Raw genomic sequence first — 16,706 nt, forward strand, 5'->3', positions numbered from 1 at the left:
TCGCCCATTGAAAACATAATGTCGTCGCCAGGATTAAAAATAAGCCCCTGTGAAATTGTGCCAGAGGAAATGGTCGAGTTCATAGCCCCTGGACTAATGCTGGTGAAAATCGTCTTGGCGTAAACTTTGTTTCTCACAGCCTGGAACAAGTCTTTGAACTTTGCCAAATATGGCGCCCTCATATTAGCTATTCCGCGGTCGATTAAGCCAAGGCACATGTCAGTATCGTTGAAGTGTCGATGGGGCCTCGGGGTGTCGTCGCCGGTCTGTAATAGGGCCATCGCTTGCCTGCAGAACAAGCGTGTCAGTCACATTCCAGGGTTCGGCTCGTTTAGCTCGTTCAGCCTACCAGTCGCAGTACAGTGCCGCTAGTCCGACAAGGATAATATCATGTAATTGTCTAAAACATCGACAAATAGCAGAAATGCCATATTCGCCCTCGATTTTGGACCAGTGACTGATTGCAGTCGATGCAGCCTTTGAGCAGTAAGACGCCATTTGGCGTGATGGCACCATGAAAGTCGGCGATGGCCTGTGTAACAGGAGCTGCAAGAGACAGTACTCAATCTTCATCTCGGAGTACTCCCGAGATGGCTTCAGTCCCATTGCCTCCAATTGCTGCTCCCAGAGTTCAAGGTCTCGCCGGATTTGATCGGACGTCGCACAAATCTGCTGGAATGTAGTATCCATAGCCGTGCCGTTCGGCCCTCTCGCTATGTAGATCGACTCAAGGATGCGACCACCGATCCTCCGCAACGTAATCAAGTGACGAATAACTTCAATATTATGTTTGTGGAGAACAGGGGCCATGGAACTCTCAAGGGGTGTAAGGGCATCGAATGTGGCTGGTTTGGGTAACATAGTGTGGACTGCGTGGTCCCGAATGGATAAGACTCGACCTGTCAGGGTCGCAACTTGTCTAGGTTCCGAGGTCAGTCGAGTCAGAACTGTCGATTGGGCAAGACAACTAACCGCTCCAGGTTGTATGCACACCACCACGTCCTATTCCGGATCTCCAGTTCTTCAGGTGTGAAGCCCCAGTCTTTGTTGTGACGGTGGAGTCCTGCTTCAATGGCGGCCGACATGATGTACCGGCTGAGCTGCCAGAGGTCATTATTGTGGCTGCTGTGAGACGAGTCTAGCATCCATATCGCCAGAAGCAGCACTGCCTGTATCCCGAAGAGGTCCCTAGGGTGGTCACTAAAGTTATTGAAGAAGCGCAATGCGGTTTGGAAGTATGCATTGGAGTCGTTGAGGTCCATCATGGCTGGAGACTGGTCATCTTTCGTGGTCAGTTGGCAGCTTGCTAGTGCTAGAATAGTAAACACGGTGAACTTCTCATGGTCATTGCACTGCCTGGGACTCTCATAGATACGCTGAAAGACCCTTCTCAGATGCGGAAGCTGTAAAAACGGCCACCAAATGTGTAACCTAGAGATGTAAATGCTAAGCAGGGCCCTTGCAATAGGCTGGGGCGGGAGTGCTGCAGTTGCTTCACACAGGGGCTGTTCAAGACCACTTCCCTGTCTCCCGGAATCCCACGATGGAACAAGATTAAGTTGTTTGAAGAATATCCTCGCAAATGTCGATCCGGCCGCGCTGCCGACTGAAGCAGCAGATCAAAGATCAGCAGGGTCTTCAATTGATCAACAAAATCGATCTTCACTTACCGTACTTGCTCCCTGAGTACAGATCTGATCCCCCGGTCGTGAGGAAACCCACCTCTTCAGCCTCCTTCTGCAGATCAGCTCGGGGCTCCGGATTCACATCCGAAGGTCGTGAATCCGGCTCTGGTTCCGGCACGGTCTCATTGGGTGTTGGGACCAGTCTCAGTCTTGCCTCGAGGTCGTTGATTCGATCTTCGAGGGCTTTTACTACTGCGTATGGATAGGATACACAGTCTGTAATATTACAGGCTTCATTTTGGCGGGCGCATGCTGTACACTGCGGAACTCTCAGGTCACACTTATACTCAGTGTCAGCCGAGGATCTCGAATGAGTATACTATTGCCTGGAGACAAACTCACTTTGACCTTACGTGACCGACATCGACTGCATGCTTTTGAAACAGAAGGTTGAAGAGTTGAGAGCATGGAACATTATTGTTTAGGGTAGTGATATTCTGTTGTCTGTTTCCTCCTCAATTGGATGAATGACGGCCAGGTCAAAATGTCTCGCACCCATCCGAAAACAGTGGGGACATCATGGTTAACGCCATAACGGGATCGGAATTATGCGACTGCCGAGCCGACCGTTATCTGAGCGTTATCCAGTATCGATAAGCTCAGAAACACATGATGGTTTAACATCATGCAACCACAAGTACTGTCTATTCCGTGCTGTTACACGCCAACCTCCACCTTGAGCAATGAATTAAATTTTTAATTAAAACTGATTAACTAGATTGATTATAATTATTTCTTACCCCAGATCATATTTTCAGTTAGCCTATCGCATATTCCAGAGCAACCTTGACGTTTCATAGCAACATACAGGGTAGTCTCGTGAGGATATGACTACGGGGTCCACTGATCATGTCGCGATCTTGAAGATAACAGTATGTCTCTGGCTTCCCAATTCTGATTCTCCAACGTTTTGCAAGTCCTTATGCTAATATGACTGCCTGATTACGATTAATTCCTAAGGTTCTGCCTCCGGTATTGTATCACAAAGTTGTAAAAAACGAACTCGCGCAATTCGGCACGCGAACATGACTCGTCTCGTTGGCCAGTTCACGATTGAGCAGGGTAAGATTGTGCATAATATCAATTAGCTAGATTTCATCTGTCTTGGAGAAAACTTCGTCTCTTCTAGTAAGTGTAACGGAAGTTGGGATTCTGCCAATCCGTCTTGTCGCTCCTTTCGGCCTCCAGTCCGATATCAGTGTCGTCATGAGTCTTGCCATATTGCTTGTTGCGCCTCCTGTTCTCCATACCGCAGAGAACATAATACGCCAAACCAGTGGCGGCCATCAAGGCAAATGCGAAAAGCATAGAGCCGATGCCCAGGGTGTACGTGGGTGCCTGTCTATCAAGGAAAAATTGAGGCCCGACGATATTGCCAACAGCTAGGAATCTTTTAGTTAGCGGGCGGTATCGACGCGAGTTATAGTGAAATGGTACATACCGTAAACGATCGCGATGGAGATGCCCATAAAACTCTTCTTTGTTGCGCCAGCAGTGTTGGACGACGAGAGACTGAGCAGGAAGACCCAAGGGACGTTGTAGAAGCCCATGAGGTAGACTCCTGCCAAAGACGCGTCGCGCTGCGTCGCAACATCGAGTGAGTGCACCATAACCGCTCCAACAAGACCCATCAGCGCACCAAAGATCCAGAAGATGCATCGAAGGTTCGGAATGAAGAACGCGATAGCTGTCAGAATAGCCTGGCTGATCATGGCAACCGCTGCCTGAGGAGTCGCCATTAAGACAGTCTTGGTCTTGCTGAAACCATACCCAGCGATGATGAGAGGGTTGAAGTTTGTGATGCCCGCGTTGGCGAGTGCATAGCCAAAGACGCCGAGCCAGATGCAGTAACACTTGGGGTCCCGGAGAGCCTCAAAGATCTGGGCAGTTTGGAATTTCTAGAGCTATGTGAGCCTCAGTTTGTCTGATCGGGAATATGTCGCTGCATACCTTCTTTGACTCAATGCCGGTCTGATTGGGTGCGAGGCGAATCCTCGCAAGCTTCTTCTCTTCCTCCGTGAAGAACCATGCCTTGGAGGGAGTATCGGGAAGACCGAAGAAGACGAGAGCTCCGGCGAGGATGGTGCAAGATCCATAGATGAGGAAGATGTACTACAATCTATTATCAGCACTTGGAAATCGTGTAAGAGGGGGTCGACAGACCTTCCAAGTGGATAGCGATCCATTAATCTGTCCAATCGCATAAGACAGAATACCCCCAAACACACCAGCGAAAGTATTATACCAGAACGCTGTTCTCAAAGGCTGCTCATTTCTCAGATACCACATCGAGTTGATGATCATCATACAAGGTAACACAGCAGCTTCAAAAACACCGAGAAGGAATCTGATAGTCGCCAGCCCTGCAAAGTTATGGCAAAGAGCCATGAAGCATAGAGCAATACCCCATAGAGTGAGGCAGCCACCGACGTATTTGCCGATAGGTATCTTGGTCATTAGCCACAAATTGGGAAATTCCATGGCGAGGTAACCGAAGTAGAAGATGCTGCTGAGCCAACTGTACTCTTGGGGCTTGAGATGAGCATCTTCTTTGATGCCGAAAATGGCAGCATATCCCAAAGCGTTCTATGGAGAGTCAGTCATCAGTCAGCTGCGATTGTTTCGCTGAAGCATACCTTGTCCAAGAAGGCGAGTGTCATAGACAGAACAGCAAGTGGCATGACGACCAGATCTGTCTTGAGGAGGAGTCGCTTTGACTGCGCCTTGGTCAATTCCAGGACCTCATCTTGGACATGATCAGAGGCAACGGATTGAGCCATATCCTTAGCCGCGCCCTCGCCAGTTGTTGATCTAAGTGACATGATGCAAAGATATCGCAGCGAAACACCAAAGATCGAGGGTGTCGTCTCGACATCAGAGTGTTACATGACCCGACCTTTATGAATTTCCCAAGTCAAGTCTGCTACAAAGTTAGTCTACCACTTCCCCGGGTTTAGCGGGGCCAAATTTCGCTGCAACGGGGAGTTTATCGCTGTAGTTTCTCAGGCTTCGGTGTACAACGAGACGCTCGGTCACCACCGAGCTCACTACTCGGACGCTACCGAGGGGACTTTACTGCTTTGAGGAGTTCTAGCCTATCACCCCGCCTTGTTATCTGGGGTTGGGGATGATAACGAACGAACCAGATTGAATGCCGATGACGATTGGGGAGCCTTGCGATCACGTCAAGTTACAGTGGGTAGTTGGCCGATGTTGATAACAGACCTGCGTATGGAACGGTCGTCAGGAGAGAAAAGTCTGCATCAGGCGGCAGAAATAAATTCATAAAAGACTATACTAAATTGATCCTAAAGTTGTAATGAATTACCCCAAGTTGAACAAACTCTTATCGCCTTGTATTGAAGTCCGAGGCGCGAGTATCAAGTGAGCAGATGATCCAAGCCTTATCGGACTATCACCTCGTTTGCGCCAGTCAGCTCGGTCACGACCGAATTTGCCGTCCGGTGGACACCGAGATCACCTCCACAGTCCGAAGATCCAACTAATATCAGCCGTATTAAAATTCCCGGAGATATAATATTTGGCTGAATTGAACCATTCCACCTCGATATCACGAAATCACGACTCCATATACGATACCCAGTAGAGAGCACAAATGACAAACACCAAGCAGGGAAGCCATGGAGGTTCGACGCATAGCTCCGTGCCAAATGCGAAGAATGCTTCCATCAAGGTAATTTGTTTCATGCAACCTGCACATGATAGTTACTGAAGGAAAAATAGGTTGGAATTCGTGACGGTGTTACCGGCGAGTTCAATTTGGTACCCCGAGCAGAGGCTGTAGTTTCAGTATTTGACTCAAATTTTCTCATTGGTGATGGCATTTGGGTAAGCTCTGGTTGGCGAAAAGTTACGACACCATGGCTGACACTAGTGAAGGAAGGTATCCGTGCAAACAAGAGCCGAGTTCAGTTTGCCAAAGAACACATAAACCGCCTATTCCAGTCAGCAAAAGCCATGTACATGGACCTCGGCCTGTCCAAAGGAGATCTTCTCGACCTCATCCACGAAACGCTTGATGCGAATGACATGGGTGACGATGAACATGTTCACATCCGCCTTGTCGTTAGTCGTGGTCTGAAGGCTACACCCTACCAAAACCCCAAAGTTAACATCGGCCTTCCTCTTATCGTCATCATTCCCGAGTCCAAGGCTGTTGATCCCGACTCCAAGTCAAGAGGCTTGAGACTTGCGACAACATGGGTCCGCCGTGGCCCGCCTGACGTTAAGGACGAGCAGTGGAATCATATCTCAAAAGCCACGGATGTTCAAGCTTGTATTCACGCTAATGTGATGAACGTCGACGAAGCACTGATGCTTGACCTACGGGGTTTCGTCAAGACATGCAACTCAGTCAACTTCTTCATCGTTCGTGGTGATGAAGTCTGGGCGCCTACCAAGGATAACCAGATGCAAGGAATTACTCGTCAAAAGACCATTGACGTCTGTCGAGCCAACGGCATCACTGTTCGAGAGCTTGACTTTACTCTCACCGAGGCATATGGCGCAGATGAGGCTTTCTGTACAGGGACTTTCCCATCACAGATCCATGTCACTGAGATCGATGGCCGAGTGATAGGTGATGGCAAGAGAGGACCCGTCACCGAAAGGATACAGCAACTGTACTCGGAGCTTGTGAGGAAAGACGTGGAGAGGTCGAGAGAGGAGATCAAGGCGGAAGTGGTTAGTCCACGAGATTTGTCGTTCTTGAAGTCAAAACTATAGCTGTAATATTACTGGCACGACTATTATTAATCCTTGATCACTTCAAAGACAGTCTTTCCCAACCCGCCTTTTCCGTTGTATGTCTGATTGCAAGCTTCGCGGACTGCCTTAATATCTCTCATGTCGACCTTGGCACCAACAATTGGCTTCACCTTTCCACTCTCCACATAGCCTGTAAGCGTATCCAGATCCTCTCGATTTGGATCTAGGAAGTGATACATATATGTGACGCCCCATCGCCAAGCCCGGAGTCTGCGTATCGCGTCCGCTGCATCAAGGAAAACTCGTCCGGCGAATGGGATCCGAGGGTTATCTGGACGCCGCATTACGCTTGATGCCTGAAGAGTTGATGCTGATGGAGTTGTTGAGATTGAGACGATCATGCCGGTTGAGGGGACCATAAGAGAGAGGAATTCCATGGCTTGGCCGGTAGTGTCGAAGCAAAAGTCGACGGACTTTGAAGGAATGGCTTCTGAGATTTTCTCCTTGGTGTAATCTATGACTGTGATACTGGTTAGCCACCTCTCGCTGTTTGATGTCAGAACTTACTCTGATCCACTGTGCCCTCGCCAAGAAGCTCTGATACTTTTGGGATTTTTGCGGTCGAGACTGTAGTGATAACCTTTCCGGCATGGAATACGTTCTTGGCCAACTGGCAGGCGATGGCTCCTGTTCCACTCACTGCCAACAAGCATCAATATTTTTGTCGATGATAGAAGTGATGTATGACTTACAGCCCGCAGGGATAAACACTGTCTTGCCCTCTAGTGAGCCCTTGTACTGCCCGAGAACCTGCAAGGCTGTGACTCCGGCCAGTGGCAATGATGCAGCGTCGGCAAAGGAGAGACTCTTAGGTTTCAAAGATACATAGTGATCTGGGCACTTTGCAAATTCACTCCAGGCACCTGTTGCATGATGTCAGTAGTCAGTCTGACCTCTCACGAACCATGCTAGCATACCTCTCCCGACTTCTGGCAACCTTGTATAGACTTCATCGCCAACTTTCAGTCTTGCCACACCTTTTCCGACTTCCACGACGACGCCAGCCGCGTCATATCCAATTTTATATGGGAATCTTGATAGCGGTGTTATCAGCCTGCGTCGTTTCACCCTCAATTGAAGTAACTTACTCTTCCTTTATCGCCATTTTGAAGACACCAGCAGCCTTCTTGACATCGACTGGATTGATGCTCGCTGCATGGACTTTGATGAGTACATCTTTCTCCTCAGTGATAGTTGGCTTTGATACTGTCGAAAGTTTATAGCCACTCGGGCTAGTATAGCTGGGCGCCGTGATCGAGAGCATCTCTGTTGCCATGATTGCTGATAGTTGCTTCAGGCGATGAAAGAGGATATGTATCTAGGATATACTTCTTTTGAGTAAAGTTCGGAGACATTATACAGATGAGTGATCTGAAAATTCCATTGAAGGTCAGCTCTCGCCACTCATGATTGGTAAGGGAAGCTAACTGTTTTCGTTTACAGGCAAGATCTCAGGCCTCGGCTAAATCCACTAGCCTAATTTCGGGGCCGGAATTGAATCTGGCTCCAACTCCGGTGGAGGAAATTTTCATCTGTAGCGCTAACACTTGGGACAATTAATGAGCCGCCGGGCAGAATTCACTCCGCCAGCACCGATTCTGTTAAGAGCGCAACAACGTGAGACCTATTTTCTTCCACTGCGGGCATGTGTACTGAATTATTGTTCAAAATGTGTAACAGTATCCGCACTTGACCAATAACTCCTCTGAACGCTGCACCCCGATCCCAATATTTGGCCCTGTCCCCCAGGAGCATAAAACGCCTTTAGACACCGATATCTAATACATCCGATAAACCAAGCATAGTATTACTATGAATAAGCCTATCTAAGTCTGTTGTTACCCCACCTCGAAATGCTTCCAATAACAATATCCGGAACATGCTCGTCGCAGTCCTTGGCATCAACAATGTCACTGTAGAAGTTGTCAATGGGACTGATCGCGGTACTCAGAAACGAAATTCTACTCACTAAAGATCCACTGTAGTCTGTCGCTTGCACTGGTTAGCGAGATAATTCAGTCTCTCTGTCCCTGTAGGATCATTGCCGAATCTGATGAACTGGAACATCAGTGCTGAGGATTTGTATTCATGACGATCAATGAAGTCAATTGCGCGACTGATCAAAAGCTTAACCTGATCATCACCTGGCTCCCAGACTCCATCAGTATAAATGTAAATACTGGTTGGCTTGAACTGCCCAGGCATCAGGACTCGGTTGAGAATGTCGTAGAGGCATTTGTGCATGTTGCATCTCCCTTTCACAGTCTCCATCTTCTTGATGACCTTCTCGACCTTGCCGGAGCTGTTGCAGATCACCGGCCTTTTGGTAGTTTCTGATGCAGCAAAAACTTCCATGCCGTTGTAATCAGCTATCTTCGCCACGTAGCTAATGACCCTGGCCGTCCTCATAGCCTTGGGTTTATGGCTTTCCATAGAACCAAAGTTGTCCACGAGCATTATCTGAATCCCAAAGATTAGCATGAGAAAATTTGTAATGCTGCCAGATAACTATTTACCTGATTTCGGCCTTTGGTTTCTGAAATTTTGCTGCGCGCTTCTTGCATTCCAGGTAGATCCATGATTTCAGCCCCCTTGTCGGCTTTCGCACCCGGTGAACTAGAAAAAAGCAAAAGTCGGTCTTTCTGCTCCAACAGTTGATAAACCTGGTCCACATTCACAGCTTTAGCTATAGGTTCATTAAGGCTAATCAGTGTTGATACTGGTTCTAGAGCCAGGGATTCGGTGAGAAGTTCATGCCGAAATGGTGGCCTTAGCGCAGCGAACCTTTCAGATAAAGGCTTCCGTGTTTCTTCCCTTTCACTATTCAAGGCCTTTTGGATCTGTTCATCAGCTCTCAGCTTCGCCTGCATGGGGTTGAGTCGTCCAAGGCGTTCTGTAAGCATATTATGGATGATAAGCCAGCTTATGTAGGGCGATAGGTGGTCATTTCCTCTTTTGTTTTGAAGAACGTAGCTGTGAAACTCATCAACGGCTGTTAGCCTTGAAGTTCCGTCATGGAAACAAGCATCGTGCTTTGATGCTCTGAGATGTGGCTTATTTGAGATCTCTTCTTGTCTTTTAAGGCGATAGTCTTCGCGACCGCTTTCACCCGTGATGGACCAAACGAGAATATCGCTGAAAACAGCACCCAGAGAAAGACGAAAGCTTACACAAAAGACTCGGAGCAGCTGGAACAAAAGCCTAGCCAATCATTCGAGATTCTAAGGAGCACAGAGTGTATAGATATGCCACTGGACAATTTATTCGATCATCTTGTCAGCGGAACATGTCGCAACCAGGACCATAAAGCTTTACTTAATCTGTCAGGGTGGAAGGATATCGAAGACAAGAGTGTATTCCATACGTTTCTTTCATGTTGCAAGACAATTGACGGGCATGGAACTCCTCACTGTTATACATCATGCACACTTGAAAGGTAAGCTCATACCGTCCAATATTGCTAGAATGCCCTGCTAGCGTATTTCTTATTAAACCGAATACTTACATATCTGCCTTAGCCAGGGCGTCAAGGGTCACGATGGAAATCTAAGCATCTGCAGAGAAGTACAGGATGCTCAACTCTTAAAGATTCCACTCTGGCTATCTTTCAATAGCACCGATATTTGGCTAGCCGATACAAATGGCCTCGAAACTATCAGCATTGAAGAAAAGGATAACAGAACGCAGATCACAATGGAACAATTGATTGAACAAAAGATATTCAAGACTTCAGATATGCACATCGAACTTAAGAAGTTCCATTTGGCTTATCGATTGGTATCCTCGCTACGGCATCTCTACCTCGGCCCCTGGTTACAGGAAGACTTGAGCTTTAGGAACATTTTTGTCATGCACGATTCATACACTGATTCTGATGACAAAATGCTTGAGCCTTATCTCAACTGCTTATTACACAATAGTCTCAGACGCACGAACACTGTGATTGAGGATTTCAATTCTGAAAGTCAAGCGTGTTCAAGATTCTTCCTGTCTCTCGCTCAAGTTCTGGTAGACATCGTCAAAGGGGAGATGGGGCAATGCCACTATGGAACGAACCTTACAGCGTGGTATCATGCACTCGCTGATGAGGCAAAGATGACGTTGAAGGATGATCTGACCAAGTATTATCGCAAGGCCGTATTTGGCTGTCTACTGTTTCTTAGACATTATCGGGTCGGTATGGGGAAGGTAAGGAAGAAGGAAATAAGGGCCCAGTGGGTGATCCTTGAACATATCGTCGCTCCACTGAGAAAGAACCTCGAAATCTGGGAAGAGCAAGTCTCGCAGATAGGCAAGGTCTCTGGAAATAATAATGGTCAAGAAACGATACAGTGCGAAACCTGCCAACAGCCGTATCATAAGGATGTTACTCACAAGGCAGTAACTAACCCACCACTGATGGCCACATTTACATTATTTTCTGATGAGGATGACAGGAATGAAGTGCTGTGGGTAGCCTGATCCTTGAAGTTATATTATGCTAAGAGTTGCCCAGAAAGCCCAACCGGCCTCAAGTCCGATCTGAACACGACTTTTCAACATACATGGAGAGGTTTGTTCAAATGCATATCCTGAGAACGGACCATGCCAATACCCCAACACAGTACCCTTACAAAAGGGTAATAGTGGCCATAATTGATACGGGTTTCTGTGTAAACGATGATCCATTCTTTATTAACGCTGAACGAAGAATTCGGCATCGTCGAAGTTTCGTCGGTAAGGAGACCGATTGGGAAGACAAGCATGGCCATGGAACACACGTCGCTAGACTGGTGCTACGCCATGCACCAGAGTGCGAAGTTCATATTGCCAAGATCTCCAATACACGTTCTTTCTCAGAAGACCAAGTTGGACAGCTTGCCAAGGTATGCCTACTTCCCCGATATCCTATATTATTACTAATGTGCATTTTTCCCAAGGCTCTCGAATGGGCAGGAGAGAACGCCGATATCATCAACCTGTCTTTCGGTCTTGGGCAATCATGCCCTTCTCCGCGCTTACATGAAGTGCTAACTAAGCTTGTGTCGAATCGCAAACTCATATTCGCCGCTGCCTCTAATTCTGGCGGCAATAGATCTAGGCCTTGGCCAGCTAATCATCCTGGGGTTTTCTGTATCCACACAACCAATCAACGCGGTAACACAAATCGCGACATGAACCCATCAGCCGAGCATGAGAACGATAACTTTGCGACCCTTGGTGAAAACATCGAGTCATATTGGAATGGAAAAAAGCGCTGCATCTCGGGAACTTCATTCGCTACTCCAATTGCAGCGGCTATGGCGGCGAATATATTGGAGTTTGCTCGGGGAAATCTCTCCGCGGATGAAGTCCACAATCTTCAGGCCTATGGGCCGATGCGGAAGCTCTTTCGCTACAAAATGACAGACAACGGCAAGGCAAAGGGGGTATACCATTACATCAAGCCTTGGAGTAACCAGCTATGGGGTGAAAATGGCAGTAATGAAGATGTGGCTGGGATCTTTAGGGAGTTGCTCGTGCATTGGGCCTAGTAAAAACATAAAGACAGATTATCGATATGAATTGCACAGACTAGATACTCATATCTCATCTGCTGTCAACTTGTAAAAAAATCGTATACTGAGCTAAAAGTCTGGCGAATTCGTGTTGCGCCAACTGCATATGCTGACGTTCGTAGTGCATATTCAGTCATGCATTCACCAACCACGATACACCCTACCATTGGATCGCAAAACCTTCTCTTTTGGGACAGATAGCAGCGCCACTATGACAAGTCTGAGAATATGCAGGTGTGAACAGAGGCCATTGGCTCAAAATATGAATCTTCTTATGCATGTTTCTCCCCGCTAAGCGTGTCACCTTTACGCCCGGAGGCCTCGCAAGCTCAGCCCAGCCCCCGTATGACTACGATGAGCCATGTTGAGTACGTCATTTAAGCGTAAGTTCTCCTCTGGATAACACTTTTAGAGTCCTAGCTTAGCTGGGATAACAGTCACACGTTCTCCAGCCACAGATAAACCGACCATGGCATCAACTACAAGGGGCAACAACACTTATCATCCTGTTCCACGCTTCGACATAGCAGCAGAGAACGGTCCTTTGTTCTTGGGCGCGATATTCACAGATCTCAGCTTTGGGCGCGCTGCTTTGAACCGGTCAAACCGTATCGAAATCCGAGAGGAACTGAAATATGCTCCAGTTCCCCAGAGTGGCTTTTGCGAAACCTGCTCAAAGGTCCGAGAGGGGAAGTTTGAGGCTTGGGTCAAAGCCTTCAGTGACTATACCCGGGGTTCAGCGGCCATTTCAGGCTCTAGCGACGCAGAGAACACTATCACTTGCGATGAGGTCTTGACCACGTACTTTGATCCTGACGACGAATACCTTAATGCCAGCTTCGCCATCCCCCAGGTCCAGCTAGTACTTGAAGGCACTTCTCGGTGGACCTTTGTGTTCTACATGATCACTGGGCTCAAGGTGGCGAAAGGTTTGGCGTACAACAAGTCCAAGACAAGTCAGGCAGAGGCCGAAGGACAGCTCGGTGTACAGGAACCACGGACAGGCATGGGGGCTGCTCTAAGCGGGAACATGCGTCGTGAAAATAACCGCAGCCTCGAGTTTTCGGTTTCTGATATTGTGGTAGGGTACCGGGTCAACAAGTATCGTTGCGTTCGGCGGCTTAACCTCTTGAATAAAGAGAGAAAGTTCATAGATGATGGACTCGTTCAAGGGGAAATGATGGATGATATGGAAGGCAATGCTCCTCAGCCATATGTTTCTGTCGAGTGCTTGCCCCTGTTTGATGAGGAAGTTGTATCAGCATAAGCAAAGGAGGAAGACACTAGGGAATAGTAAGGCAACTGGAGTGATAATGAGAGTAAAGGTGATATAGACAGATTGTGTATTGTTCTGCTATTTTGCTTAGTTGATATTTTTTGATTATTGGTCATTTTGAGAACGAGATAGATATGATGATAATAGTGGCGGCCCATTGCTAAAAGCCCAGTACCCTGCAAAGATCGATATTATGAAACTTTCTAAGTATTAGCTGTTTCCTGTTTGCAGCCACCTACACACAATTCAATGCTTCAGTGAAGATTTTCTATGCGGTCCTATTCCTGTACTTCCTCTAGAACGTGAAAGAAAGAAATACGAGAACAAGATAGTAATAAATGTGAGTGGTAGAATTGTCCCTACAAAGAGATCCAATGCAACGCGGCTTACTTCGGGTATAACGCTGAATGACTGTGAATCATCACCGGTGGCAGGTCGAATATTGTAGAAGCTCTAGAAGCGATATTATGCATCAGCTTTGTGTCCAGTATACTAAAATGGATAAACTTACAGCTACGAAGGCTCCAGGTAGAAACGCCAACGTGACTAGGGTTATGACATGCATAGAAATCGTTTCCTCTTGAGTCTTGTGCGCAATTTGCTGCATCCTGTCTAGGTGAAGATGCGAGGTCTTGGTCAGGAAGCAACTAGCTTGAACGCTGCGATAACGCAAGAATTCGTCAAACTGGAAGACAAGTTGGAGTCAGCACTGTGCGTTCATTGACAGAAATGAACAGTCCTACCAGCTCCCTTTCCTTTCGCAGCCAAGACATCAGGAACTTGACTTGAGTTACACAGACTTCCAAGTTCTTTTGGATGCGACCTATCCGGTAGGAAAATGAGTCCAAGTCGCTGTAGAAGGACCTTGTGACCATCTCGCTCGGCAGACTATCGCGCGCAGCCAAGCTTTCGTAATGATCTGCGATGTCGCGCAAAGTCTGCCTGTGGAGTTGTAGCACCAGTGAAAAAGTCTCTAGTTGCTCAAAGTAGGAGTCGAGCTTCTCAGATTCTCTGAACGGCAATCTATCGAGGTCTGTAAGGTCCTCGATCTCCTCAGTCAGTCGGCGGGAAAACGAGTGCCGTAGACCATTGGTTTCGATAGTCTTGGGCTGCATCCCACTCCCAACGTGCTCTACTGGCGACGAAGAGTGAATATCGTATTTTTTGCCAGTTTGAGCCTCCTTGAAACCCTTCAACGTCTTCCGGATCTCGCCATGTATGTCGTAGATGTACTCTCTCGAAGACTTGTCACACCATTCAAGATGGACAAGATGCGTGCGCAGTGTTGCAGCAAAGGAGCCGGATATGTCCTTACTCAACGCGGAATTAATGATCGGATCTTCTGCCATTGCCTCTTTAATCCTTCTAGACATGCTATTATCGGTCTTGATGTTCAGCCAAAATGCCTTTCCATGTATGAAATCGAACTTGTGATAAACAGCCATCTGACGAATATCCCACGTTGTGTTCCCCGTACCATCAGGAATTTTTTCGACAGATCGCAGCATATACTGGATGCCATGCTCCAAACCAGAACGGCCAAGCTGCGGAATCTCCAGAACACTTGATTGGTGATTCTCGAGGGTATCGTAGCTGTCGAAACCAGTCATATGGTAGTCTTGTGGCTCATTGCTGTATCCGAAGGAAAACAAAGTACCCAGGAAGCTGGCTCGGATCTGGTAGTATGAACACAAGGAGGCGAAGCTTTCACGTGAACAGTTCAATTGAGTTCGTACACCATCAGAGTGTATGAAGCTTCGCGAGTTAGTATCCCGTGTCTGTGGATTCTGGTGAGTGGCGGTAATTACATGAAAGAAGATTGGGGGTCTTTGCGGTTCTGCTGTAGATGTTTTCGCAAAGCAATGGGACTCGCGATAGTCTGCTCGGTATAGCCTTGAGCCAGTCAGATGCGTTGAATTGAGGTAATCTGGTAAATTTACCATTAGGAGAATCGCTCGGCTCGATGATATGAACATCTTCAGTACTGGCCTGGAAAAGTTGTCGCTCAGACGCGTCCAAAGCGAGACGATAATTCTCAAGGTCGTTCCTTCGCTGGTCAGGCCGCAACAGATTACTCGGGTACTTAGACCACTCCTCACAGCTTCGTTTCAAAAGCTGATACGAGTCCATTTCGAAGCATCCAGCGGGTCGACTTCGTGAGTTGCGCAGTAGTGAATCGACCGGTGGAAAATGTCGAGCTATTCCCAATAATGGATGAAAACACACGGTGGTCGGAAGGGCTGCGGCACAAATTACGCAGCGCGTGGGTGGTGAAACAAAATGAGTGAGGCAACACCGCCTCTATTGTATCACATGGATCCCAAACCAATCATGAAGCGACACAGGGTGTATTTTGCTAAGGTGGCGTAAAAGAGCCATTGAGAGTGTCCGCGTGTCGGTCTCGACCAGATTTCTGACCCCCTTCATCTTGGGGGGTAAGTGGGAAGAAAATAATCCATGTGAGGGTGGTGCAAACTAGGCGTCACTTATTCTGTCAATCTGGATGTGGCTGTAGATCCTCAATGTGATTGGATCTATGGAACTCATAAGGCAGACTACAAAACGAGGCAAACATGAGCTCTCAGCCGCACGGTTCACAAATAACGCAGTCGAGGCACTGTTGGAATACGCAGCTTGACAAGTTTTCGAAACAAAGCTCACATATTTGAGGGCACCCCGACCGTTCAAAATAGACAATAGACTTTCTGTCAACTGTCTGGATTCTCAACTACACATCGTCTGACCCAGCTGTGGAGTGGTTAGGCTAGGTGACTTGGCGCTAAAGATATAGCGAGGCCCTCACTTCATACAGTCACCTTCGAAGTTTTGCTTGGAATCGCGATGTCAATGTCATATCGGGCACCTCTATTCTCGCAGGTTCCCACCTACGCTGAAGATCCTGAACATGGTACGTGTCTCTATCGGACAATTATCGTTCATCAGCTAACTGAGATAGGCACAGAACTGCACCCCTTCGCAAGATATCGCCCCGCATCGTCTCCCCTTGGCCATGACCCGGATGCTCAAGTCCACGTGCCGATTCCTTCAGACCTTGCAGATGCCGCGCTCGACCCCGACTCAATGACAGGATGGGATTTCTTTGAGATGGCACTTTTAACCTGTAGGTTCCCTCGCCTCGCACTAGTCGAAGTCTTCATTAACGCGCACGTTTCATAGATACAGCAATTTCAACAGACCCTCAAGAATTTTATGAGAAACATGATCTGCGGCCCAAGCGATTTCAGCACCCGCGCTATACAGAAATTCTAGTGGGCATTACAGTTTACAACGAACCGAAACATCTGCTTCGCCGTACCTTGCTGAGTGTTGTCCAGAACATCTGGTATCTAAACATTCGTACACAGTCAAAAGTATGGGGAAAGAAATCCTGGACTAAAATCGTGGTTTGTATTCTCATTG

General features: G+C 47.6%; 8 protein-coding genes across 8 annotated transcripts; 3 read left to right on the top strand and 5 right to left on the bottom strand.

Annotated features, from left to right (window-relative positions):
- Window positions 1-345: 345 nt before the first annotated feature.
- J7337_001852 (uncharacterized protein) lies at window positions 346-1,114 on the bottom strand (the record flags this gene model as incomplete). The annotated part of the gene is made up of 2 exons (XM_044819585.1): window positions 346-845; window positions 973-1,114. 2 exons carry the CDS (start codon window positions 1,112-1,114, stop codon window positions 346-348), a joined length of 642 nt encoding a protein of 213 aa, XP_044687287.1.
- Window positions 1,115-2,810: 1,696 nt separating this feature from the next.
- On the bottom strand, window positions 2,811-4,507 carry J7337_001853 (uncharacterized protein; the record flags this gene model as incomplete). Its single annotated transcript, XM_044819586.1, has 5 exons — window positions 2,811-3,067; window positions 3,127-3,583; window positions 3,636-3,797; window positions 3,849-4,271; window positions 4,322-4,507. 5 exons carry the CDS (start codon window positions 4,505-4,507, stop codon window positions 2,811-2,813), a joined length of 1,485 nt encoding a protein of 494 aa, XP_044687288.1.
- A 794-nt stretch (window positions 4,508-5,301) lies between these two features.
- J7337_001854 (uncharacterized protein) lies at window positions 5,302-6,431 on the top strand (the record flags this gene model as incomplete). Its single annotated transcript, XM_044819587.1, has 2 exons — window positions 5,302-5,332; window positions 5,581-6,431. The coding sequence occupies 2 exons, from the start codon at window positions 5,302-5,304 to the stop codon at window positions 6,429-6,431; spliced, it is 882 nt and encodes a 293-aa protein (XP_044687289.1).
- A 26-nt stretch (window positions 6,432-6,457) lies between these two features.
- Window positions 6,458-7,749, bottom strand: J7337_001855 (uncharacterized protein; the record flags this gene model as incomplete). The annotated part of the gene is made up of 5 exons (XM_044819588.1): window positions 6,458-6,927; window positions 6,981-7,112; window positions 7,166-7,336; window positions 7,391-7,506; window positions 7,562-7,749. 5 exons carry the CDS (start codon window positions 7,747-7,749, stop codon window positions 6,458-6,460), a joined length of 1,077 nt encoding a protein of 358 aa, XP_044687290.1.
- A 546-nt stretch (window positions 7,750-8,295) lies between these two features.
- On the bottom strand, window positions 8,296-8,930 carry J7337_001856 (uncharacterized protein; the record flags this gene model as incomplete). Its single annotated transcript, XM_044819589.1, has 2 exons — window positions 8,296-8,386; window positions 8,443-8,930. The coding sequence occupies 2 exons, from the start codon at window positions 8,928-8,930 to the stop codon at window positions 8,296-8,298; spliced, it is 579 nt and encodes a 192-aa protein (XP_044687291.1).
- A 3,549-nt stretch (window positions 8,931-12,479) lies between these two features.
- Window positions 12,480-13,277, top strand: J7337_001857 (uncharacterized protein; the record flags this gene model as incomplete). Its single annotated transcript, XM_044819590.1, has 1 exon — window positions 12,480-13,277. The coding sequence occupies one exon, from the start codon at window positions 12,480-12,482 to the stop codon at window positions 13,275-13,277; it is 798 nt and encodes a 265-aa protein (XP_044687292.1).
- A 689-nt stretch (window positions 13,278-13,966) lies between these two features.
- Window positions 13,967-14,896, bottom strand: J7337_001858 (uncharacterized protein; the record flags this gene model as incomplete). The annotated part of the gene is made up of 1 exon (XM_044819591.1): window positions 13,967-14,896. The coding sequence occupies one exon, from the start codon at window positions 14,894-14,896 to the stop codon at window positions 13,967-13,969; it is 930 nt and encodes a 309-aa protein (XP_044687293.1).
- Window positions 14,897-16,127: 1,231 nt separating this feature from the next.
- Window positions 16,128-16,463, top strand: J7337_001859 (uncharacterized protein; the record flags this gene model as incomplete). Its single annotated transcript, XM_044819592.1, has 2 exons — window positions 16,128-16,194; window positions 16,249-16,463. The coding sequence occupies 2 exons, from the start codon at window positions 16,128-16,130 to the stop codon at window positions 16,461-16,463; spliced, it is 282 nt and encodes a 93-aa protein (XP_044687294.1).
- Between the last annotated feature and the right edge of the window lie 243 nt (window positions 16,464-16,706).

This window comes from Fusarium musae, chromosome 1 (assembly GCF_019915245.1).
Source record: "Fusarium musae strain F31 chromosome 1, whole genome shotgun sequence".
NCBI lineage: Eukaryota > Fungi > Ascomycota > Sordariomycetes > Hypocreales > Nectriaceae > Fusarium > Fusarium musae.